Source organism: Stylophora pistillata, chromosome 8, assembly GCF_964205215.1.
Source record: "Stylophora pistillata chromosome 8, jaStyPist1.2, whole genome shotgun sequence".
Lineage (NCBI taxonomy): Eukaryota > Metazoa > Cnidaria > Anthozoa > Scleractinia > Pocilloporidae > Stylophora > Stylophora pistillata.
The window spans coordinates 4,582,293-4,607,165 of NC_142526.1; the positions used below are offsets into that span (position 1 = coordinate 4,582,293).

General features: G+C 38.0%; 3 protein-coding genes and 1 long non-coding RNA gene across 7 annotated transcripts; 2 read left to right on the forward strand and 2 right to left on the reverse strand.

The window, feature by feature from the left end:
• On the forward strand, positions 1-2,855 carry LOC148724538 (uncharacterized). The gene is made up of 2 exons (XR_015990749.1): positions 1-575; positions 2,082-2,855. It is a non-coding gene; the product is annotated as an uncharacterized LOC148724538 (long non-coding RNA).
• LOC111345496 (protein-S-isoprenylcysteine O-methyltransferase) lies at positions 2,853-7,992 on the reverse strand. 2 transcript variants are annotated; one of them, XR_002696289.2, is made up of 4 exons: positions 7,775-7,992; positions 5,629-6,072; positions 4,460-4,735; positions 2,853-3,854 (listed from the first exon to the last, which is right to left on the reverse strand). XR_002696289.2 is itself a non-coding variant. In XM_022952782.2 (3 exons), exons 1-3 carry the CDS (start codon positions 7,977-7,979, stop codon positions 4,524-4,526), a joined length of 861 nt encoding a protein of 286 aa, XP_022808517.2. In that variant the 5' UTR covers positions 7,980-7,992; the 3' UTR covers positions 2,853-4,523. The 2 variants fall into 2 exon arrangements, 1 of the variants encoding a protein (XP_022808517.2); XM_022952782.2 differs by having other exon boundaries at positions 2,853-4,735.
• A 275-nt stretch (positions 7,993-8,267) lies between these two features.
• LOC111345500 (uncharacterized) lies at positions 8,268-12,699 on the forward strand. 3 transcript variants are annotated; one of them, XM_022952785.2, is made up of 6 exons: positions 8,268-8,473; positions 9,075-9,141; positions 9,490-9,568; positions 10,372-10,592; positions 11,302-11,408; positions 11,855-12,699. In XM_022952785.2, the coding sequence occupies exons 1-6, from the start codon at positions 8,300-8,302 to the stop codon at positions 11,933-11,935; spliced, it is 729 nt and encodes a 242-aa protein (XP_022808520.2). In that variant the 5' UTR covers positions 8,268-8,299; the 3' UTR covers positions 11,936-12,699. The 3 variants fall into 3 exon arrangements, with proteins under 3 accessions (XP_022808520.2, XP_088586703.1, XP_088586704.1); XM_088730577.1 differs by having other exon boundaries at positions 10,372-10,577; XM_088730578.1 differs by lacking the exon at positions 8,268-8,473 and adding an exon at positions 8,692-8,887.
• A 941-nt stretch (positions 12,700-13,640) lies between these two features.
• On the reverse strand, positions 13,641-22,716 carry LOC111342637 (cation-dependent mannose-6-phosphate receptor-like). The gene is made up of 7 exons (XM_088730576.1): positions 22,515-22,716; positions 20,248-20,411; positions 19,580-19,689; positions 19,001-19,155; positions 17,777-17,903; positions 15,965-16,018; positions 13,641-15,118 (listed from the first exon to the last, which is right to left on the reverse strand). The coding sequence occupies exons 1-7, from the start codon at positions 22,679-22,681 to the stop codon at positions 15,062-15,064; spliced, it is 834 nt and encodes a 277-aa protein (XP_088586702.1). The 5' UTR covers positions 22,682-22,716; the 3' UTR covers positions 13,641-15,061.
• Positions 22,717-24,873: the final 2,157 nt, after the last annotated feature.

The window sequence follows — 24,873 nt, forward strand, 5'->3', positions numbered from 1 at the left end:
TATAATTTTTTTTTCTACCTTCGTCCTCTTTTATGGATAAAAACACTCTTTCTTTTTCTCTGTCGCACTTCCGGCTTGCTCAGACTTGTTTCGTTTTCTTTTCCCACAAAGCGGCCCAACTTTTGATTTTGCCGTTTCGCTTCCTGGTTTTAAAGCAGTGTCGAACTTCCGAAATTGATACAGAAGGCTATTATCCAACAAATCACGGAAGTTAAACTGTTTTTAACACAATATCATTCGCTTAAACAACAGGAACATTTTGCCACTAATGGGTATAAATAAGACATCACATCAGATGTTCCAGAAAAACATTTTGCACCTGAAGACCGAATCAACCGCAACACAACCATCGCACAATGTCAGCTAAGAGGATCTTTGTCCTATACTTTTTCATCGCCGTGTTTCTTGTTGATTGCGTCAAGGAATCTGAATGTTCCTTTAATCAGCAGAGTTTTTCTGGAAAAATGGCAGCTACTTTTTCCACACAAAATCGTCCCAAACGAAGCCCGTGTATTGTTGGTACAAGATGGAGGACAAGAAGATGCCAAAAAGGCAAACGAGCTTTACAACCGAAGGTAAGCGACAATATCAAAAATTTTCTTGTATTCTAAATCGGAGATGGTTCCAAGCGATTTATGAATTAAGAAATCTAGTTTCGTTTTCACTTGACTTGTGAGTCGGTTTGCAACACGGACCTATCCGAAAAGGGGTTAACCAGAGATATTTGATGTAAGAATCTTATTAGTTCAAGCTTTTGAGGGTAGAAATAATCGTCAACAAATAGTTTATACGGCTGAGACATAATAGAGAAAAAGAGCTAATGCAAGGCCGCTTAAGGTACAAAGTTCACTCGGATTTTTTTTTCTATTTCTTCTTTTGTCTTTAATAGCCCTTTTTACAGTTGTGGGCTTGGTGGCCAAGCCTTTGAACAGGAGTGAGGCTAAGGGTGACCTTGTTATGATAGAGATGTTGCTGCTTTTCAAATGCAAATTTCTTTGTTATCATGCTAAGTAGATACAGGTCTCTATCACAACAGGGTCACCCTTAGCCTCACTCCTGTTCAAAGGCTTGACCACCAAGCCCACAACTGTAAAAGGGACTATTGATAAAGAACAAGAGGATATAGGCACTTTAGGCCACCAGGCGCTTTGCCCCTGGAACGATCACTATTGTCATAACACAACACAAAAAGACAAGAAGTGAGGGTGTTTCATTACACAAATAATATGCAATCATAGTTAAAATGTAAACGATTAGCTACGAATCCATCATCGCAGGTAAACTGCTGTTGAGTCAACTGTTGAGGGCAAAGCATTCGAAAATAAAAAAAAAAATGTGGGGTTCGACAAAGCTCGAACCCAAGCCTCTTCGATACTAGCTGGGCGACTAGAAACCCATTCCTCCGTATATCACCCCTGAATCACACCCTAAGGTCCCGAGAATAAGGGAAATGATCACCAACTTAAGATGCTCTTGATTGTTACCAAATTCTCCTTATCAACCTCTTGTGAAATGTTTAGAGAACAGTGTGGAGAATATGATGTTAGGGTATATCTAAAGGGTTCCTACATATGAAGCTATAAAGCTACATGTTGAGAGTGTAGTCAGTAATCAAAGTTTAATGTCTTTACGTGGGGCATGGTTACCCATATTGCCCGAGCCAGAGGCTCATGTATGAAACGCAAGACAACAACTCACCCATCCCACCCTAGGGGAGGACATCCATCACACAGTAATCTCGTGCGTAGGAAATTAACGTCTCCTACCCCTAACCCTGCAGGAGACGGGACCTCCATTTATTCGTCCCTATCCGAGAAGACTAGAATATCTAAACCATTTCTTGATGTTGTAGAAAGGCAGCATATTCTTCTCAATTATTTTAAGACCTTGAGTGTTGGTCCGGCCGGGGCTAGAACCCTCGAACCCTCAACCTCCCGAACATCAATCCAGCGCTCTATCCATTGAGCTAACCAGGAGACGGTTAGCAAATTGTGGCGGGTTCTTTTTTTCCATATGAAAAAAGTATAATACGATCAAAAAATATAATAAAAATTCACATTGCTGATGCTATTCTTTTAAAGGTTTTTTTTGACGATCACGACTGGAATAAAAATTGACTCTAAGCAGACAATAAAAAGAAGAACATAACGACGAGGACAAGGCCATTGGTCTACGCAAGTTCAGATCTGTCAAGGCCTCCACGTCAGTTCGCCACGATGGAAAATAATTTGCTCTACGCTGAAACTGTTCGATCTTGACTTTGACGAAATTAAGGAACTCCAGGATGGTTTGATTGGAACTTGACACATTACCATGTCTGTATTTATTTTAAACAATTACTGGATGAGGTTTTTGTGATATCCGGAATAATCAAAGTCGAGGTAAGTGTTAATTCAGCCGAAGCCGAAGCCAAAGGCTGAGGCTGATGACACTAACCGAGACCTTGATTATTCCGGCTATCACAAAAACCGAACACAATAAGTGTTTAGTTTTTCTTGATGCCCCCTTCGAACTCTGTTAAAGAAGACTTCCTCTCCTACTGCTTCCCTGAAAAACTCTGTGATCCACTAAATCTCCTTCAACCCCCTCGGCAATAAAATAATGATGTCCGGTCTCTTCAGACAAAGTTTGTTTTAGTCTGCTATTTACATCTAATTGTTTCGGTTTTTTTATGTTTTGACAACGATTTATTTGTAAAATAATTTAGTAGTCTATCATGATCTACCTGTTGGAAAACATTGTGAAAATATATAATATATAGTAAAGAACAAAAAGGAAATCTACGGTGAAAAGGAATTTTAACCATAGTAAAAACAATAATAACAATAATAATAATAAAACGGTTTAGCATGACAGTTTTAGAAGATTTATTTGTTTGACTACTTATCTGTATTACACTGATTACAAAATATCTGCCACTTTATGTATTCATGAACAATAAATTAACTTACAAAAATAAAGTGTTGAGTATGGAAGCAAAAATTGTCTCATTTGTACCTGTTTTTCAAAATGATTGCCTGTTGTTTTTTGCTTTTTCTAGCTTTTGTTTTTTTTTTTTTGTTGCTTTTATTTATTTTTTTTGGCTCTCTTCTTGCACTTGCATATAACTGACGGATTTTGAATGTAAATCAGCAATGGGGGATCTCAAAATACATCCAGAGCAAAAGACATCGACATCAAGATGCAATTAACATTTACATTAAAAGAAATTGTGTATTCCAATCCAATAAATAAGACACGAGGGCTGATGCCAACATAGAGCTTTCTCAGAAAGAAAGTTAAATGAGTACTTAATATAATAGTAATAATAATAATAATAATAATAATAATAACAATAATAATGGTTTATTAACAGATCCACTGAGTAGCTCTTCCTTTTTAAATATTATTAGTGTGGAGCCTAGCTACCTGTGACCACTGGAAATTTTTACACAATGTCACTGTGTTGTAACCATGGTTTTGAGGAAAAAGCAAGTTAGGCCCAAGAAAAATAATTCTCAAACAGTCAAAACAATTTTTTGTAGTTTTGACATTTGTTCCTCTATAGATACTGATATTCATGGTGAATAATCAATACACAATAATATTGATCCCTCAAAATCAACTTACAATTTTTCAAGGTTTTCTAAGATGCAACTGGATGATATTAATTAAATAAATATATTAATAATAAAATAATGATCAATAAAATTAATCATTTATCAATTAAAAATTGTGGATTTGAGACTAACAACCTGAAAAAATAAAATCATACAAATTTGGCACAGAATTTGTGTTCACCATCTGCATTACCCAATGAAAGAAGAGATATGCTTCTTGTCCCTGGCCAATAAAAGTAATTTGCATCTCCACCACTGAAAAGTACACATGAAAATATGAAGATGGCTTTTCTTGAGATTCCAAAGAGTAACCTAACCTTTCCAAGTTTGCATTAAAATGATTCAGTATGGCAGATTCACTTGGGTTTCAGAACAAAAAAATGGCTTTAAAGAATTCTTTGCATCTTTTGGCCTAACACCAACACCACAACAATGAGCTGCACAGCAAAAAAGGTTTAGATCATATCAACTAGGATTCCCAGAGAAGAAGGGGGAGACGGATTGGCAGTTATTTTGCTCCCAGAGTTTCCCTGCAATAGACTCTGGATGACCAATAAAAAAGAGGGGCCACCCTGAGGAAACTTTGAGGAGGACTGTGAAAAGGGAAATGAGGGACACAGGCTAGATGGACACTAGACAGCCAATGAAAGAGAGGCTGCCCCAAGGACACTTGGATCAGGAGAACTGTAGAAAGTGAAATGAGGGACACATAGGCTAGACACGAGGGAAGCTCAAACAGCTGGTAGCTGACAAAAACCATTGGCAATCTCTGGCAGAGGGTTTATGTGCAAAAAGCACAAAATAATGTTCAGGTATATTTCATATTGGAAAAGTATAAATACCAAGTCTCTGATACTCACTTCTCCTTTTAAAAAGCTTTTATGTCCTTCTTAGTTTCTTGTAACTTCTGGTGGCTTCCATCAACTATGAGTTATTTACCATGTCTGGATTGTAATCAAATCCTTTAACAAATGGCACTCCTATAGATGTGACCTTCTTCTGATAGGCTACGTACTCTTCACCAAAGAAATAAATTAATGTGATTTCCTCATCATAGACACGTTCACTGAAGAATCTCCACGAGGCCCAGATATAGCCCATGAGACAAATGGGGTTACATAGTGTGAGTTGTGTTCCTGAGGAAAAAAGATGAAGAGATTCAGCTTTAAAAACATATATCATCAAATGACCCATCCAACCCCAAAATCCCATAAAAAAAAACCATAGTAAAAGCTGTCCTGTGTTAAGGGCCAGATGGGTTGATGTAAGCTGGTTGGGGAAAAAGCCATCCAGCCCTGGCACACCTGTTCGTTCATGCCCCATGGACCTCGCTGTGCTCAGTCCGTACATCATGACCTTGAGCTAAATACTTTCCCATCTAGCCTTTGTCCTTGGTCAATAAGTACATTATTATGCACTTAATGACTGAGTAGACAGGAAAATCATGACTGACGGAGCAAGTTCAATGAGGTCTGTGCATTTATAATAACCAACCACACTCAGTCAATAAGTACTTTATCATGATCACTATGCGTGAAAATTTTCAAAAAAAAATGCTTTTACCTAAAAAGAGTTTTGTTTTCTCTTGAGTCTCAAACATTTAGACTCTTGGGAAAACAAATTTAACAGTCTCTCTTGGAAGCAGAGATGTAATTCATCAATCAATTAGATGCTTCAACATCCCCCCCCCCTCACCACCCACTGCGGCGAGCCAGACAAGGTTCAAATTCTCCAACCCTGTGCACAAATGACAGTCAAATGCCTGTGCTGTGAGTTACCCTGGTGGGACAGATGTTGAAGCTTGAAATTGATCAGTGCCAAGGCTGTGCTCAAAGAAAAATTGAATGGAGCCCAGTGCTCTGAAACTGTGAAATCCAGGGTGCTCAGCATATGCTTTGTATGAAAAAACTAAAATTTCTAAGTCGCCCAAGAGCAAAAGTAAGGCGCCAGGGGCCACCGGGCGCTGTTAGAGCACAGCCTTGAGTGCATATTAGTTTCTTTTGCTTTATAATAATTGATCAGTATTTACCTAAACTCCACCAGAACCAGCCAGCATATCCTGGATGTCGACAAAGGCTATAAATTCCATGGGTCACTAACACATGGCTTTTCTCCTTTCTAGTCTGAACAATGTGGGTAAAATTAGATTCAGCTGTTATCATAGCAAGCTTTCGTAAAGTTTCTCCCCCAATCATACACAGGAAACCAATTAAGCTTGCAATGAAAATGTTCTTCATCCAAGGGAAAAGCCACAGTTCTATACCAAACTCAATCCAGCTAGCAACAGCAGCAATTTGATACTCTGGACTGTGATTGAGCAAAAATGAATCCACAGATAGCTTGGCTGGAGAATAACGTGCCACCATGATATATTCAGAGAGGTGAAAGAATGATAATGCAGCTAGGTACCAACCAAAATATTTCCAGGGTGATTCCCCCAGGCTGAGGAGAATGGCAATTCCAAAAATGATACCTTTGGGTTAAAATATAAAATTCCATTTGTGAGTATAGGTGGAAAAAACTTTGAGTCCTCCATAAAGACTTTGACAACACATTAACTAATAGATTCCGTGTTGCTGTGGATCTGCTCCGCTAAAAATCACAGATGATTATCAAAATGGCGCGAGCAACACGTGGCTTGAAGTGACAATCTCACCAAATATGGATGTCAACTGTTATCTATTCCTAACTGTACAGACCCACAGCAACATGGAATCCATTTGATTTAAATAAAGAAGAAGAACTGGTACTGCCACCTGGTTAATTCAAGTGGTAGAGTGCTGGACTGCCATGTGGGAGGTTGAGGGATAGTTCCCCAGAATGGACTAACACTCAGGGTCTTAAAATGACTGAGGAGAATGTGCTACCTTTCTGCTATATCAAGAGATGGATAGATATTCTAGTCTACACAGATAAGGATGAAAAAACCATAGGCCCTGTCTCCTGCATCTTCTCTGTACTGGTTAGCAGCGGATATTGAAGAAACAACACACTTATCACAAAAAGTAGCTCCCGGTATTGTGGTCTGGCCTGTTTACTGAAATTGGAGGCATCTGTTAAAATTAGTCTGTCAAGTCCCCGCAAAACATTGAAATGTGCATTTGATGTGCAACTTTGATTGAAGCTCCCCTAAAGGGGCTTTTCAGCCTCAATGTAGTAAGGTTGAGATCGGACGTCAGCATTTTATCAGGCGCCTTTGGCAGCCACTTCAGTCCATGTAGTGATCTCACCTTCCCACCCATCCCACCCAGGGGAGGACATTCACCACACAGTAATCTTGTGCGTGAGAAATTAATGTCTCCTACCCCAAACCCTGCAGGAGACGGGACCTACGGCTTTACGCCTTATCCAAGAAGACAAAGCAATGTGAGTGAAGCGACTTGCTTAAGGCCACAACGTAGTGCCCCAGCCAGGACTTGAACCCAGGCAGTCAGACCCAGACTCCAGCCCTCTGACCACTGGACTACTCACGCCTATATTATTATATTATTATCATTATTACTATTATTATTAGGAAAGTTATGGTTTGTAGTGAGATCATCTATGCATCTGTCCTCCAATAGGTCATAACTAAGAACTAACCAAAAGAATAATAATAATAATAATAATAATAATAATAATAATAATATAGTATTTCTGACCGCTTGCAGCCTAAGGCTGAATTACGGGTGCAGTTTAACCAAAATGCCTAAATAAATCAGCCTATCATATAATTCAAACATTTTCCAATGATACTGAATTAAAAATATTTGGAAAATGTTGCACAGCACTGAATGTTGAACGATATCTAGTAGATCTGTTCGGTTATTGTCAGTAACTGAGGTCGAAAGATGTCAATTCATGGCCTTGGCAAATTAAAGTGCTAAAAAAGAAATTTACCCAAGCTATCAACTGCTCCTTTCTTTTCCTTTGATTCAAGCCACAATAAACTAGCTTTCTGCTTTCTTTATTTGCCGGCAAAAGTAGTGTCACGTACAAAATGAAACTTACAGCAACTGCAAATAAACCGCCAAGAGTCTACTTCAGATGCCTCATCTTCGCAACGACTCGCTCGATTAGATCGAAATCAAAATATAATTTGCAAGAAAATAAACATAAAAATGGTACCGCTAACACTTTGGAATTCTTCGCCGAGCAACAGTTAAAACAGCTGTGATAAATTCCTCAACGCTTACCTAACAGAGCAGCTCTCTTGGCAACAGAAGAATATGGAACGAAACAAGTCGCAAACAAAGTAAATCCAAGAATCATGCCTCTCGAGGCGATACTCCATACTTCTGTGAGAATACAGCTTTGAAACAGGGTTAAAACTAGGAGAATGCAGGCAATGAAATAGGAAAGTGCAACTTTCCCCTCTGTTATTAAGTTTAACGCCGACATCTTGGAACTAGGGGGGAACTGTGTAATAGGAAGAGATATCTGGGGGAGGGGAGAGTTCCCAATGACTGACAATTTCTTCACAAGAAATGAGGCTGTTAGTCAAGGGTTATTTTTAAATTCTTTATTTTAAAACAAAATACTTGAAAATATCCCTTTCTGATATAAAAAGTTGTGCTAAAAACTTGAAATAAAATTTATATCTGATAACTTAGCCTTAGATGGGAGAAGTACCTTCCCCCCAGAGAGAGTGGTTTCCAGGTTCTTTCACATACTTTTATTAGAGTAGGACTAGATACTTGTTTAGTAATACGTGAAGAAAAATGGCGAGTGACGACGATAGAAGTCGCAGAAAACGAAATTCTAGTCGCAATGGAGATCCCGATTTGGTCGAAAAATGCTTTGGTGTTTGGTCTAAAAGCGTGAAAGTTCATAAAGTCGTAGAGAATGAACTAGAAAGTATCTGCAATGGTATCCATGTTGTGTCGATAAGACAAGTGAGTTTTACTTTCAGTGTTACTTTTCACGTACGACTCGCTTTGTGTCATGCAATTTTGGTGTGAAATCGTAATTGTGGTTTCAGATACCCCCCCCCCCACCCCTCTTATCCTTTCATAATTACCCTGATTAGGGTCCGCTAAAGGCACCGTTGACTATCGTTTTCACAGGCTACGTGTTTCTGAAACTACACTGCGAGCAGAACCTTTTTTTCTTTTCTTCTTCTTTTCTTCTTTTTAACCCTCGAGGACGGGTTAAAAAGGCTCTGCTCGCAGGGTATTCTGAAACGCCTGCCTCGTCTAGCTTTTGCTTGTGGAGATGGCAAAATGATGTGCGTGAAATAAAGTTTGATGATGATGACGAAAAGAAAAAAAAAAAAAACAAAAACAAAACGGTCCAACTACTTGAATGAGGTAGAGTATTACTGCCTGTTTCTATGTGAAATACATATACACTCTTACCTTTGTCAGTTTATTATTATTTTATCACCTATCTAGTAAATAATATCAGAAGTTTACTGACAAAGATTCACCCAGATCATCTTACCATATATATAAATTAAATCAACTAATTTCAGTATTTTTTTTTAACAAACTCAAGGGTGCTGACCTTACCAAGGAGAAACTTAGTAGAACAAGGGGACTTCTGATTGCAGTTCGTGCAACAGGTATTTGTTGTGGTTCATCTGAAATTACATCCACTCTAAATCACTCTTTTTCCCTGCAATCTGATTGGTTCTCAGCTGTGCAATTTTTATCATGAATCATTGTACAACCAAGTAAATATAACAGTAACAGGAAACAGTATACAGTGTACTGTTCCCTAATTACTGCAGAAAAGTGCTTCCAGCTTAGAGTACTGAAAAGCCCTCCAAAATACCACAGACCTCCTGTCCTGTGCTGTGCTCTGGTGAAATGCTTGTACATCATTCTGTTATAATTATATCTCCATCATAAGCATCATGTCTGGTACTGTAGGCGATGAATTGTCAATTTTGAATTTTACCGTCCTATAGATACACCTGCTGAGCGAAGCAGTCCCAAAGTTTATGATCATACATACATCAGAGTTGAAAGAGATGAAGCTGACGACAAGTAAGTCTTGGGTGAATTGCAAATTTGCACATTATAATCATAGTGCTTGTACTGTTGCAAACAGCAGTTTCAGATAATATTTACACTGAGCTCACAGAGAATAGGAATACACAGGTCTAAAAAAGTTCTGATGTACATTTAGCCAAAACACTGTTACAGCAGCATTTTAAAATGGTGTTTAAAAAACATTTAGTGATGAAAGTGAGCTAGTTGTGTGCAATGGCAGGGACATAGATTAACTCTAAAATCGAAACCTCTAACCCTTAGGAGTGACTGGCTTTTAATTTCTCTTTACAGCTCATTATCAAATAAAACATCAAAGTAAAGAGCATAGAGGGAGAGAACCCTGAGTAAAAAAGCTCTAGACAGTCAAACAAATTCTCGTTGTCAGTAACATGGACATGTATAATAAGACCGTGTGAAGAATACACAATTATAATTACTGATGCGAGGGCCTAATAACACTTTATGATTACTAGTAACTGCCATGAGTGACCAAGACAGAATTTTCTCCTCACAATATCAATACAAAATCAAGCAGACAAGTGATGAGAATAAAGAAAAATATCAATTAGGGGATTATGAGTTGATCCGATACCAAATTCTCCAAGCCAAATTCCCAAGAATTGTATGGCAGAGAGTTAGGAGAATTACTAAATAAATACGATCTTGGAAGGAAGGGTTACCGCCAGCACCAAGCAGTGATGATTAAAAGACTTCTGGGTAATCTAGAGCTGTCTGGTTACAAGGTAACAGAGGGGTGACTTCTAATTTAGTTCTAAACAATTTCTAATTTTTTTAAGACTTCAGAAAAATGGTAACAGGCACGCAAACGAAACAAATACTGCGAATGAACAAGTTGAATCTCTAACGGAAAGAGCGAGAGATGTCATCAAGAAAACAACTCCCAAGAAAGACGAGAAAGAGAAAGACTTTAAACAGAAAAGGAGAGAAATAATTAAACAGCAAAGACATGAAAAGGAAATTGAACAAAGAGAGGAAAAACTGGGTGTGAGACCTGAAGGTTGTTTAAGATCTGTTTGTAACTCTACAATAATTACAGCCTTAAGGTTTTTCAAAATGATTTCAAGAAAAGATCAGCTAAATATGAAAAGGGGATTGAAGTTAAGGAAAAATAAAGTGAAAAAGTAGAATCCAAAGTGAACAGCTATAAATCCCAAAGTTGGCAGTATAATCAACTGCTAAGTACCTTCATTTATTGAGAACCCTGGAGCCTTATTAGTTCCAAGCAGGAAGGCATTTGTTTATGTAGAAAATACACTCATCTGAAGTTTCTTTTTTTTTTTTTTGTCGAAAATTGTAATAAAAAATTAGGGCTTTTAATGATGCATTTAGACCCATAAATTCAAAACTTTTGAAGACTTGAATAGGCATTTCACTTATGGAAGAGCTTTCAACTTTAAGTTACAGTCAAAGACTGATTGTGATAAGTTGATCTGCCTTCATGTGACGTACTTGTTGTGGACATGTTGCCACTAGCTTCCTCCATGTGAGTAAGGCTGAAATGTTACCTTACTGGTATGTCCCAATTACTCTATAAGACAAGACGGGTTGCCCTCAGTGTCTCGGAAGTATCTTAGACTAATAATCCCCTGCAAAATAATCATGATGACAAATCTTTAATAAGAATTCATTTGAAGACAAAATTTAGAGTACAGTTACTGTACTTTAGCTTGATTTAATGATGTTTTGTTATTTCATTGTTGTTGTAGAAATTTTGTGGACTGGATTTCGCAGCATAATGGATAGATTTGCAAACTGCTATGAAATAAGTGGCAGAATTCTGTCTTACTGTCATCCAATTGAGAAAATTGGCCAGGTATGTGCAATAGATGATTTTAATTACAAGTAAAATTCTAACGTCTAGTTTGTTTGAATTGATAATATTATCCATAGCATGCATGTAACTGTGCTTTTAAAATTAATGATCTTCTGCTCCCTGTTGATGTATTTTCCTGGAATTTTACGTGTGTTCCCTAAAAATTTGACCCCATGCATGGCCTCTAAGAGTGACCAGCATCTAATTTCTCCTTACAATATCACCCCTGGATCACCCATTTAGGTCATGAGAATAAAGGAAATGATCACCAACTGAAGAAGTTCTTGATTGTTCAACAAATTCTCCTTGTAAGCACTTTAGGAAATGTATAGAGAACAGTATGGAGAATATGCATACTGTTGTTAGGGTGTAAAGGGTCGAGGAAGGTATTCCCGTCATTTAACCTTGTATGAAAAAGTAATGGTTGTCTTCCATTGATTTGACAGATTGTTGGGTTCGCAGAAAGATGTATAAAGAATGCTGGAAGAAAATTTTTGGATGGCAATGATGATAAGAAAAAGAAATGACAAATAATAAGTATTTAATATTGTGTCTAGCAGAACATTTCAGGGACATATACAGTGCAAAATAAGGAGAAGTCACCACTGCAGTGCCTTAAGTTTTTTGTGCAGCACTCTCTCAGCCTTGTTTGGGATGTACAAATGTCTTTTAGCCTGTCTGCAGACCTGCCTTGGGTATTTTGGGCTTTTATTCATTAGATGCCAAGAGAAGAAATTTCAAATTATCATCTACTAAAAAAGGAAATTTGACCTGATGAAGATTCTTTGAATTTGAGTGTTTTAGCAAACCTGAATTTGAAGGTTTGTGTGGGCATGTACCAAGAACCCCCCCCCCCCCCCCCTTGCTAAGCCATTCCTCTCTTTTCTGGTGTATCAAATAACTCAGGTTCTTGAGTTTTTGTTTTCTCCATCAGCCATAACTAATGGCTGTGAACAGAATATGCCATTCAGAACTTGGTGTGTGAAGCTTGGGATTGATAATGTTAATTCTTTTGACAACACATTTATCATTGATGTAACTTGACGATTTTGCATAGATTAATTCAAGTGAAAGTCAGAACACTCTTAGCACCAGAATGTTATTGATCTGATTAGAAATCAGACAACTAAACAACAGACAGGTTGAAGTGCTTTGAATTTTGCTATTAGCAGTAATGAGAATGCCAGGTTTTAACCATGTAGCTTCTGGCTAAGTGTATCAAGCTGGTGGGAAAAGTTAAACATAAAATTGAAACAAAGAAACAAATATTAAATAAATGTTTTATTAATCACATGATGTTAAATTTTCTGTGGTCATCTCTTAAACTCTCCCCAGTCCCTGTCTTCAGTGACCCCATGTAGGTATTTACATGTGGAGTGAAAGATAGCCATTTGTAAATAGCACAGTTAAAGCCAATCAAATTGGTTGTGCCAATAGGCTTCAGTAAGTGGGCCTCATATTTTCTGTTTCACTTGCATGATGTACATAGGAAGAATATAAGGGAGAGAAAAAGAAAACAAAAAATCGTGCTTCACCACAGATTATGTCCACAGATTAATGGCCCCAGATCCCCCCCCCCCCCTATAAAAAACTCACACCTCCAGCACTTAATTTCAAGCCCCTTCCCCACCAACTGAAAACAGAATTTGCCATCCACATATCTTTTTCTCATTTATTTCCTTCACATTCTCTTTAATTTACTTTCTCTGTCCTCTTCAATTTTGCCATCTCCTTCACCTGCTTTTTTAATTTCTTTCTCACATTAGATAGTTACGGTTAAGATTAATTCTAGGGTGGGATCACAAAAGGATCCTGCCAGGTCATCCTACTGGAATCTCCTCGTAATGAGATAGTATCTGTTCCTGCTAGCACTGCTCTCAAATGATCCCTGGATCACAAGGGGATCCCTTATTTAACTACATGAGATCATGATGAAACACTGTCTGGGACGAAACCAGGGGTACACAGGAATTGTGTTGCTCAATCGGCATAGAAGCTCCCCATGAACCTACCACAATTACAGTTCTCTTTTAGGGGAATGCAAAAGTGTTACAGCACTATTCAGTGGACTCTTCTACCACTTCACTTTGGGCTTCCTTTAAATTTTGCTTGGACAGAAACCCTCCTTGGATAACACTGGTACCAGATTGAGTACCCCTTGGAACTACTGGGTGTATTATTCTGACATCAAATGACTTTACACAGTTACAAAATTACGACTTTCACTGATGATAACAAGAAACCTTTGATAACTTTTATTCAATTCTTTAAAGCAAACCTACTAACTTCATTCTTACTAGTAAAAAAGTTCAAACCTTATCTTTAAAGTAGAACTCTCCAACACAAAAATCCTTGCAGATAAAACTGAGACAGCTTGACTAACTGGTAACTACATTTAATATCTGATTCACAAGAGGCCCTTTGCATTTGCAAATAACTGAAATTATGCCAGTTGATTTTTCAATGAGTGTTGAAAGTAATTGAAGATTACCTTAGTTCTTAAGATAAGTGTAGACAATTCTTATCAACACTCATCTCAACAACCAGATGCAGAACTTATAAAACCAATCTAGATTTGTCACTCACATTTTCCAACACCTCAGGCAGTTTGTTCATTTTTTACCTTGGATTCTCATTGCCTTCCTATGATATCTTTCTTGGTTATAAATGGTTGCTGTGATAACTCAATCAACACACAACCAAAAATTATTTACCCTCGACACCTTATGTCAAACCAGTATGCATATTCTAGCTCCTCTGTCTGTCTCCGTTACTTTTCTCCATACCTATCCTAAGATAGGAGAGCTTCTTTACTTGGTGATCATTCCCTAAATTCTCTTGACCTTCATGTGTGATTCAGTGGTGACATTGTAAGGAGAAATTAGATGCTAGTCACTCTTTAAGGTTTAAAAAGTTAGAGGTGCCCAGATAAAAGATTCAGGTTACATCCTATGATTCTTGAGACTTCCCTATTATCTTTTACGAAGAGCTAACAGTTCTGTTTTTAAATACCTAAACTATTTCCTAGAAGGTTATCAACTAAACTTTGTATAGCTGCCAAACACTGACAAGAAGAAAACTTGTCTATTAATCATATGCCTGCAGAAAACTGAGGGAAAAGTTTTTGGCATGTTGCTACCAGCAGAGGCAAGCATGTGACAAACACCAGGGGCAAATCACTCATGATCAAAAGAGGAACACGAAGAGAGTGCATGACGAGCACCTCATGCTTGTCTCATGTTTGGTTCTGTTAGCCTAATAAACAAAAAAAAAAAAAGGAAGAAAAATAAAAAGGTCGACATTGTCAAGAAATAATGAGGCATGCTCTCTATGTAAACAGTAATATTCTGCTAGAATTATCTATACCTGTGTTTACAGTACCAACATGTAGTATTCGTCCTATACTACTGGTAATTCGTCAACAATTAACTGTACTTTTATCATTAAAAAAAAAAAAAAAAACATATAAGCTAATTTTTCCTTTGGATAGCAGATCCAACTAAAAAACAAGAATACCTCTCCCTCTCTCTGTCATTTTCCATGATGGATTGTTATATCCAAATGGCGAAAGGTGTGGATTATCAACACAGTTTTGAAAAACTCAGTACATTTAGATGTACTCACAAAGCTATATGGATTCTTAAGAAAAGTTTCTACATTGGGAGCAGGGTGTCATCTCTATCGTCATCCGCTAAGGCATCATCCATTGCCTAAGAGAAAAAAATATAAATTTATCAATAATTAAATCAAAAGTCACATAAAGTCAGACACATGATCCTTAGGACCCATGGTCATCTTATGAGCATAGTGCCCCATCTGGCCGGAGCTTGTGCCACATTCCTTGGCAAAGAGCACATTTCAATTACCTGGTGTATGACCAAAACCAAAGTAACCACATTAACCAATCAAAACAAAGGAAAATAAACAACGAAATGGCCTGATGCACAGGAACATGCCACCAATTAAGTTGTGATTGGTTTTCCATCTGATTGGTTGAGAGGATGGCAGGAATTTTCTAGACAATCACAGACCATAGACAAGCTTATCCCCCTTAAAAAGATTACTTGCTGCACTTCAATTTTAAATATGACCCAAAACATTGTTCACTCTTGTAAAGTAATAGGAAACAGGCTGTGGCAGGGTACCTCCCACCCAACTTTCCCCTTCCTCCCAACACAACGTCCCTACTGGAGAGTTCCATTTCCTACTCAGCTCAAAGACACCCAGATGGACCTACTAATGGTTCCTAGCATTCATGAAGGCCCTCATCTTTAGTGCTGCAAGACACGTGTTTCTCTGACTGCTGCAATGTTTGAGACAAGTCAGGGAAAGGTTTGCTGGGAGTGTGGCATTATCAGTGCTAGATCCCTCACTGGCCTTCCCGAGGGCAAGATGTGCTAATGTAATGAGGGCCAAGGGCCTGCTTGCAGGCTAAAATTTACATAGTGACCTCACATACTGCTGGTGCAGAGTGATGGCTTGTTCTAGAATACTACTAGACTATGTCTTTGTGCCTTGAACCATTAATTTCATTGCATTCTACTTTGATGGCCTACCTTGTATCTTGTAGGACGCGACTCTGAACACCGACACATATAATTACATCCATCCTGAGAGAAAATAAAAAATTATAACAGTACTCAGAATCAAAGCACTAAACTTAAAACGTAACTTGAAGCACAGGTGGCCCAAGTTCTGTCACAGGCTCTTTCACAGTGGATTATTACAGAGTTTGTATAGTGGTTTAGTTGGACTTGCTTTCGAGCTCCGTAAATGTAAAGTTGTGTGAAATAATCAAAGAAATAAAGTCTTACTTTCATAGAGAGTAGCCTGTGTTGTTCTCTTCGTGATTTGAGGACATTTTGATGTGTTTTAGCTTGATGCCCTAACCACCACCGAGTCACATACACAAGATATGGGAAGGTAAGAAACTTCTGTTGACACACACTTGCTAAAATCGCTCGGATCGGAAGCAACACTTAAGTACTTTCCCTCAAATCAAAACTTGGCAGCACGAAAGCCAAATAGTAGCCCTTTAACTTCACCAAAAAAAGTCCCACAAAAGTCGGTTTGTCGAGCAACCAATCCAGCAAGAATTTCAACTTAACAGCCGTTCTGAATTCTTCTAATGCATGGAAGGAACATCTTGTGCAGCTGAGAGACTGTTAGTGCGCGGTCAACCTGGATCCTAGTCAAATTGAGAGATTTGACGAGGGTCCAGGTTGACCGTGCATTAACGGTCTCTCAGCTGCACAAGATGTTCCTTCCATGCATTAGAAGAATTCACAACAGCCGTTAATTTGAAATTCTTGCTGGATTGCTTGCTCAACAAACCGACTTTTGTGGGATTTTTTTTCGTAAACTTAAAGGGCAACTATTTGGCTTTCGTGCTGCCAAGTTTTGATTCAAGGGAAAGTACCTAAGTGTTGTTTTCGAGTGATTTTGGCGAGCATGTGTCGACAGAAGTTTCCTACCTTCCCGTATCTTGTGTACATGACTCGGTGGTGATTAGGGCATCCAGCTAAAACACATCAAAACAGCCTCAAATTGCGAGGAGAACAACACAGACTACTCTATGAGGGTAAGACTTTATTCCTCTGATTATTTCACACAACTTTACATTTACAGGACTCAAAAGTAAGTCCAACTAAACCACTATACAAACTCTTTAATAATCCACTGTGAAAGAGCCTGTGACAGAGCTTGGGCCACCTGTGCTTGAAGCTGAAGAAGTTTGTAATTTTTTCCCTGAGCCATGTTACCATTTACAAATTATTTGCATGCAGAGGATGAAAGCTATTTGAGACACACCATCTACATAATTATTTGGATTGACTGTTTGGACATTTCTCTCAGAAAAATGCAAAAACATAACAAACAAAAAGAAAAGGAACAATTTCAGCAAAGTTTGGATGTATTTGTTACTTTGTGCAGTATTCCTCTTCAAGGAAGTGTTTTGATTTACAAGAACAGAAAAGTTCTCCCTTTTAAACCCTATAACCTCCAAGATCTACAGCTGTATAACCTCCAAGATCTGCTTGTTAATTCTTTCCTCTGGCTGCCACATGTTTCCTTGTTAATCAGTTGCAAGAATTTGGTGTTAGATCAAGGTAATAACAACTTCTTCCTGATAAGTTTAAGTATTCTCAATTCCTGTTTGCTGGATAATGTATAGATATTTAAAGGGAGAAGTTGCATGTTAGTGATTGATCACTTCTCAAAGTGAAAGGGTTAAATTGGCATTTTAAACATAACTTGACACAAAGTCTCTCGCAAATATCAAGAAAAAAATTCAGAGTCAACTCCCACTGTCTTAAAACTGTTTTGCATTACTTCCAGATAATTGACAAAAAAATAGAAAAGCTTACAGCTTGCAGACTTCCACAGTCCCTCCAAAAGTTGTAGTGAGGTATCTGCTCCATTCCTTTAGCACCAACCATAAATCGCTGGTACAAGAAACCAAGAGTTATATAAATTGAGCCCACAACTATCAATCTGAAATCAAAAGAAGAGCATTGTTAGTCCTCATAGACAGACAGACATCTATATTTATACAGGATAGCCCCTTCAGTGTAGTAAACACTGGTATCAACGGGGGTCCTGTTACCCACCCAACCCACCCCAGGGGAGGACATCCATCACACAGTAATCTCGTGCGTGGGAAATTAACGTCTCCTGCCCCTAACCCTGCAGGAGACGGGACCTCCATTTATTCGTCCCTATCCGAGAAGACTAGAATATCTAACCAATTCTTGATGTTAAAGAAAGGAAGCATATTCTTCTCAGTTAATTTTAAGACCCTGAGTGTTGGTCCGGCCGGTATTGAACTCTCGACCTCCCGCACAGCAGTCCGGCGCTATCCCAATTGAGCTACAATTGAACAAGTTATTTGATTGACTTAACTAAAAAAAAAAACCTGTTAAGTTCTTGATTTTTCCTTGTAGGTTTCATTTCTTTACTTTATATTGTTGAGATTCAGACTCAGATTACTTTCAATTGGAAAATCAGAGCAAATAGAACAACTTTGTGAAAGGGATGGTCTGGCCCTTTCTTTTAACATCTCCACCTCACCCAAAAACAGTGAGTAATTTTTTAACACCCCAAAAATGTCTCCCTTAAATTGTGCATTCATGTCAATCCAATTTCTTGATTTCCTCTGCTGCATGAGGGAATACAATAATACAATACTTTATTTCAGAACAACATGCAGATACATAGTTATTAAGAAAAAGGAAACCCAGAGGTTGGCCCTATATCAAGGGTCTCCTATTTATGTAAAAAATCTTACAGAACTAGTTAATAAAAATACAAAAAAGTCAAATAAGAAACAGCTAAGGGAGGCAGAACTCTGCTAACTCAAACCCCCACCAACTCGAACAAGATCCCATTTCCTTCAGATTTGACCCCAACTTTCCAGTCATTTCCAATCCATCTAACTCAAACTTGGTTAACTCAAACCATTCTTCATTTCCATTGAAATTTTGCATAAGTGGGGTTCTACAGACTATTGTATACTGTAGTTAATAAATTTACAGTGTACATGAAATTCAAAATAAAAGAAAGCAAACTTAGTCAAAAAGTACAATACTCACATTATCAACATAATAGAACCAGGACTCAAATGTTTTGGCTTTACTGTGCATGCTGCATCATTATTGAGTTCAAACAGGTAATAACACTCCAGTGGGTCTACTGGGTCTTTGAGTGAACTTGCATTTCTGTATTCTTCAATGATACGCATCGTTCCCTGTATAAGGACAAAATAGAATTTGGTCCTTCCTTGATGTACAATACATGTTTTTTATGCACAAAGGAAGCACAAATGACAAAAACTAACACACATTTTTTCTCTTCTACTGAAAATTAAAGTTCATTTCTTTTTAGCACCCTGAGCTAACATTAACATTAACATCCAATCGTCCCTTGATGTACACTGTAAAGAGGAAAACAAAGCATAAAGATTCTTTTTCGCAAATAAACATATATTATTTCTGCATGGAGGAAGCACAAGATAGGCTCATCTTGCAAACCAGGTAGCCAATCCAAACAAAAGTTTCATTCCATCTTGCCCACAGGCACTGCCAGCCATTTACAATGCAATAAGTATGTGTTACTGACCAAGAGCCACCAGCCATGATAAGTAATTCTTCACTTACTGTCTATCATCTTACCCTCTCTACTCCTGGATCACACGTTACCAAAACAATGCCAATTCTTTCTAAGTTATGGCAGTGGGAGGTATATTTATTTCCATGGAAGTATTTTATCATCAACCAGTCGGCTGAAAAATTAAATTTCATGTATTAATATTATTAAAAGTTTAAGTTAAATCCTGATCTAGAAATTTAAACCAAACTCTATAAAAAAATTTAAACTACTACTAACAATGTAGCTGTTGAGGAAAGTACAGTTAGCTGTACAAGTTGATTTTTAAAGCTTAAGTTTCCCCCAGTCACAAGTAGAGAGCAGAAGAATCTGGAAAAAATGTCTGTTTATCTCCCCAATATATCTGTGAAATCTGGGAGGGTCAGGAAACTGTGATTTGTCAGTGTCTGAGATTTTCCCAATTTATGAAAATCAAGTTCAAAAGAGACTACACTGTTATCACTGCAAGTAAAGTCAAGCAGAAGGAGATTGCTAAGTCATCAAGCCTGGTGAATTTAACCTTGTGAGCAAAAGGTAATCATTTATAAAATCACGGTCAATGATCTCTCAGACTATAAAAAAAAGATGCTCACAAGTTTTACATCGAAAAGGGAACGATGTTTTTAATGAATGACACAGGCATACTCAGAAAAAAAAAATTATCCATGCATCAAGTTTGAATCAAGTCACATACTTCCACCAGTGACATGGGCATTCTCGTAGGTTCCCACTAGAACCCAGTTTGCTTCTTCCTGTTTCTTGCTACGTTGCTGAATTGCTTGGGTATCTCCCTTACCCTCACTACAGATTGAAACTTTATACGTATATTCACCCTTTTCATCCTCAACAAGGTAAACCCTTAAAGAAAAAAAATTCACTTTTAACCATTAAGCGAAAAAACAATCGTATAAATTTGAGAGCTTCTTGACATACACGTAACAAAAACTTGTGCAAGCCCAGTTTTTCAGAAATATACAAAAAAATATATGTTGGAACATTTGGAGACAATATACTGTAAACATGTAAGTAGTTGTGAATTTCTGTCAGTGTTTCGTTAAGTTAAAGCATGTATTAGGCTTCGTTATACCTATTAAGTTTTCAGAGGATCATTATAATTAGTAATGCCCACAGGAGCTGCTTCTTCATAATAAAAACATGTAACTTACCACATTTCGTTTAGTAAAAAAGTTGGGTTTGTAGCAATGCATTATTCTTTTTACCGGTTAAATCACACATGTTCTGTAACACAATTTAATAGCTGGGTTCTCATCTTACATGTGTAAGATATTTTATTTCTTGCAACTGAAGTGAATTTTTAAAGTGCACCTACACCCAAAAAATTTTTTTCGCTTAACGAAGTAAGCTTATTTTTTTGAGTATTTCTGCGCAAAAATTTTTTTATTTGCTCAAATCTTCAATTTTCTATGCCCAGTCAAAATACGGAAAATCGGCCGCCATCTTGCCCCACGACCGAGTTTAAAGAAGAATGGCTCTAGCGGGTAATGTGACGTCAAATCGAGAACACGAAAGTCTGCATCTCACACATTTTCACTTGTTTGGGAAGATTGTCGTCGATATCGTCCGAAATATGCCGACTAGGTGTGTTGTATGAAGATTGTATGGAGCGCGATACCCTCTTGCAAATTTCGCACGTTGCTACATCCTTCTACAACACACTTAGTCGGCATATTTTCGGACAATTATCAACTACAACCTTCCCAAACAAGTGAAAATGTGTGAAAAGCAGACTTTCGTGTTCTCGATTTGACGTCACATTACCCACTAGAGCCATTCCTCTTTAAACTCGGTCGTGGGGCAAGATGGCGGCCGATTTTCCGTATTTTGACCGGGCATAGAAAATTGAAGATTTGAGCAAATAAAAAAATTTTTGCGCAGAAATACTCAAAAAAGTAAGCTTACTTCGTTAAGCGAAATAAATTTTTTGGGTGTAGGTGCACTTTAAGGATCTATGAAAAAGACACTTTCTATAATAAGTGCATTTTCGTCTTACAAACATTCCAGCATAATATAACATTGTTCATATGCAACAATATCAGCATTTCCAAGGTGATAAGCTCACATTAATCTGTACCCAGTAAGTTGCTAAATCGCCTCAACGGTTAAAAACATCAGACTGATCAAAAAACATTGTTACACAATTTTGACAGCAGCAATGTGATATTGTCACACAAGATATACAGAGGAGTTCAGTAGTTAAATCAAATGTAGTTTTGGTAGTTCATAATCTTGGGGAGGAGAGTGAGATGTTACGCGCATCCTGAATATTGCGTGACAAATTAGGAGAGCTTCATGCAACATTGAAATAAGGGCTGATAGTTTCGAAAGAAACTTTTTGGGGCTGCGTCGGTGGGAGTAACGAAATAATTTGGATATATCAATAAAGTTGAAATGGTAAATTGGCCACCGTAATGATTACAAACGACGAAGGGCTAACGCTCGAGGGCTCCGACGAAGGACTAACGCTCGAAACGTCAGCTTTTGTAATCATTACGGTGGCCAATTTACCATTTCAACTTTGTTGATATATCCAACATTGAAATAGCTTTTAATTTCGCTTTCACATAACTGCCGACAATAAGTTTAGTGTCTTACACGAATTTCCACCGGATGATTCAGTAAATTCAACGAACTTTTTCGAAATTTAGCTGCACACATCATAATATCATAATAGAATGTGCTTCTCAAGCTTAGATGAGCTTAAAGTAGGAATTACGAAACTCTCAAAATAATTTTAAGATGTAAAATATGAAGCTAGACCTCATTTTCACACGTGCCAACTCCTCCTTTTGGCCGATTATATTGATTTAAATATATTTTTTTTAAGTAGGAAGGACAAGTTCCATCAGGGCACAAATTTCAGCTTGCATAGACTCTCACGAAGGACACTTATAAAATCGAGAAAGAAAGCGAAGTAAAAGTTAGAACGTTTTCACTACTCACTTTTGCCCCAAAAACTTCATAATTCTCTCGTTCACATCATTTGGATCAGTCTTTTGATGTTGGGGACATGAGGGTCCTTCTGTCTCCTTTGACAGAACTGACAGAAAACGAGTGCAAAGACCCAACCATAGCAAGATGGCCTTCATAACGAGCAAGAATATCGCCATTGTCTGAGACGTCCAAGATACACCAAGGCAGCTTCCAGACCACCTTCTATTACGAGTGCCAGGTTACTAAGCGGTGACACTAATGGGTGAGTCATGTGTTTGTCACAAGACATACCGGTGCTACACATTAGCAGAAAATAGAACGCCCAACGGCTTAGATGGATGCAATTTTTTTAACCCTTAAATGTAGAGCGTACACACGGCATGAAAAACCAGGAAATTTCAGAATATAGAATTGTTATTGAACGAATTAATTAATGACAGCATGTAAAGAAAACCACCAGATAATCATCTGATTAGGGGCGGAAATGTGAATTGGTGAACATCATAAGCATGGTAAAAAATTATATCTTTTTCCAGAAAAAAAATTGAAAACTGAGTTCCTGCTTTTTCTTAGAAACCCGTCATTATTTATCACCCTTGGGGTAGTGGTGGGTAGAGTATTTTTTTTTTTTTTCGAGGGAGATCACATGGTTTCTAGGGGAAGCAGAGCGGGAATCGCTTGTCGCCAAAAGAGTATATAAATGGATACTATAAAAAACTGACCGCCAATTAACTGCCAATATTTATCGTGACACAACCAAAATCTCCCACCCGTTCCCCTTCGTCAGACGATAAATAATAATTGATTTATTTGATTGATAACTTTATTTACACACGGTCAAAATTTCCTCGAGCATGACATAAAAGCAAAACATTTAATTCTACCTAGATAATGTAACTAATGAAATAGGATAAAAATGAAACCTGTTATGTCAAGGATGCCGTGTTTCATTTAAGGCTGTGACTACAAAGTTTGTGTTTGAATGCAGATCTTGCCCTAGAGGCTGTTTCTCACCTCATCACATCTGTAAGAGATTCTCTTCAGTTGAATAATTATTGCGAGGCTGTGGAAGAGCCAGTTTTTTTTTTTCGGAACTTCCTGACTCAGGTAGGGAAGAAACATCATTTCGAAATACAAATCGCGATCTTAGACAATCGGAAGGCCATTCCGTGTAGAGTTTTGCACATCATAATGGATGTAGCCACCAGCCTTTGATCATTTAATTTACGCCAACCAAGTGCCCGCGCCCGAGACAACTCATCGATATCATTTTCTTTGCTTGCAAGCATTAGAATACGAGCTGCCACAGTTTTGGTTCTGAAGCTTTTCAGAGATGCTAATACTGCAGAGAGTAGAGTAGACATCTTTATTTATACAGGATAGCCCCTTCAGTGTAGTAAACACTGGTATCAACGGGGGTCCTGTTACCCACCCATCCCACCCCAGGGGAGGACATCCATCACACAGTAATCTTGTGCGTGGGAAATTAACGTCTCCTGCTCCTAACCCTGCAGGAGATGGGACCTCCATTTATTCGTCCCTATCCGAGAAGACTAGAATATCTAACCATTTCTTGATGTTATAGAAAGGTAGCAAATTCTTCTCAATTATTTTAAGACCCTGAGTGTTGGTCCGGCTGGGGCTCGAATCCTCGACCTCCCGCACAACAGTCCAGCGCTCTGACTATCCATTTAGCTAACCGGGAGGCAGTTGCCCAAACAACATAGCCGGTCCCCTCACAATTTTCGTTCGCGTTCCCAATTCGTTCCACTCGTTATTCGTCCGACGATTACAACGCCGTTTGTACATATAGATCATAGCAATCACATTCGTTGAATATGAAAGTCCCGAAAAAGTGCGAAACTCGTTTTATAATTACATCTCTCCCATGATGCCACACTAACCTCTTCATCTTCCTGTAAGAGTAAGATTTTTTGCAAGTTTGTTCCCATGCCACTTGAATTACATTACTCTTTGCCTAGGACATGGACGAGATTGAAAAGGATCTGGACACGAGCTTTTATTAGTGTAGTTTTGGTAACTAAGAAACAGCCAGTTGTAGGAGGTATGGGGGTAAAGGGAAGAGCAACTTTTCACCTCACAAAGTTTAGTTTCCGCGTTGAATATTGTCTTCTGTCAATGAAATCTTTATGAACAGTGCATATTTTATACTTGTAGTTTTTCTGAAAACTCCTCCACACGAGCGCGCAAGCGCACAACATACCCATCCAAAACAGGTGAAAGAGCTAAATTAAATCGAAAATGTGACGCTATTTTTAATATTGATTCCAATTTTTTGCCTGTCATGTTCTAATTAAACAAAGCCCGATGGTGTCAGAAGGCACTCCCGATGATAAAATGATCACTT

Bases quoted from the DNA above. Each gene is read 5' to 3' on its own strand.
- LOC111342637 (XM_088730576.1), bottom strand. From the start codon at position 22,681: ATGGCGATATTCTTGCTCGTTATGAAGGCCATCTTGCTATGGTTGGGT. The intron at 20,412-22,514 runs GTGAGTAGTGAA...TTTTTCTTTAAG, and splicing joins ATGAAGTTTTTGGGGCAAAA to GGTTTACCTTGTTGAGGATG. The intron at 15,119-15,964 runs GTAGGCCATCAA...TTTTTCTCTTAG, and splicing joins CGCGTCCTACAAGATACAAG to GCAATGGATGATGCCTTAGC.
- LOC111345496 (XM_022952782.2), bottom strand. From the start codon at position 7,979: ATGTCGGCGTTAAACTTAATAACAGAGGGGAAAGTTGCACTTTCCTAT. The intron at 6,073-7,774 runs GTAAGCGTTGAG...TTTAACCCAAAG, and splicing joins CAAGAGAGCTGCTCTGTTAG to GTATCATTTTTGGAATTGCC. The intron at 4,736-5,628 runs GTAAATACTGAT...TTTTTTCCTCAG, and splicing joins CTGGTTCTGGTGGAGTTTAG to GAACACAACTCACACTATGT.
- LOC111345500 (XM_022952785.2), top strand. From the start codon at position 8,300: ATGGCGAGTGACGACGATAGAAGTCGCAGAAAACGAAATTCTAGTCGC. The intron at 10,593-11,301 runs GTTGTTTAAGAT...TTGTTGTTGTAG, and splicing joins ACTGGGTGTGAGACCTGAAG to AAATTTTGTGGACTGGATTT. The intron at 11,409-11,854 runs GTATGTGCAATA...TTGATTTGACAG, and splicing joins CAATTGAGAAAATTGGCCAG to ATTGTTGGGTTCGCAGAAAG.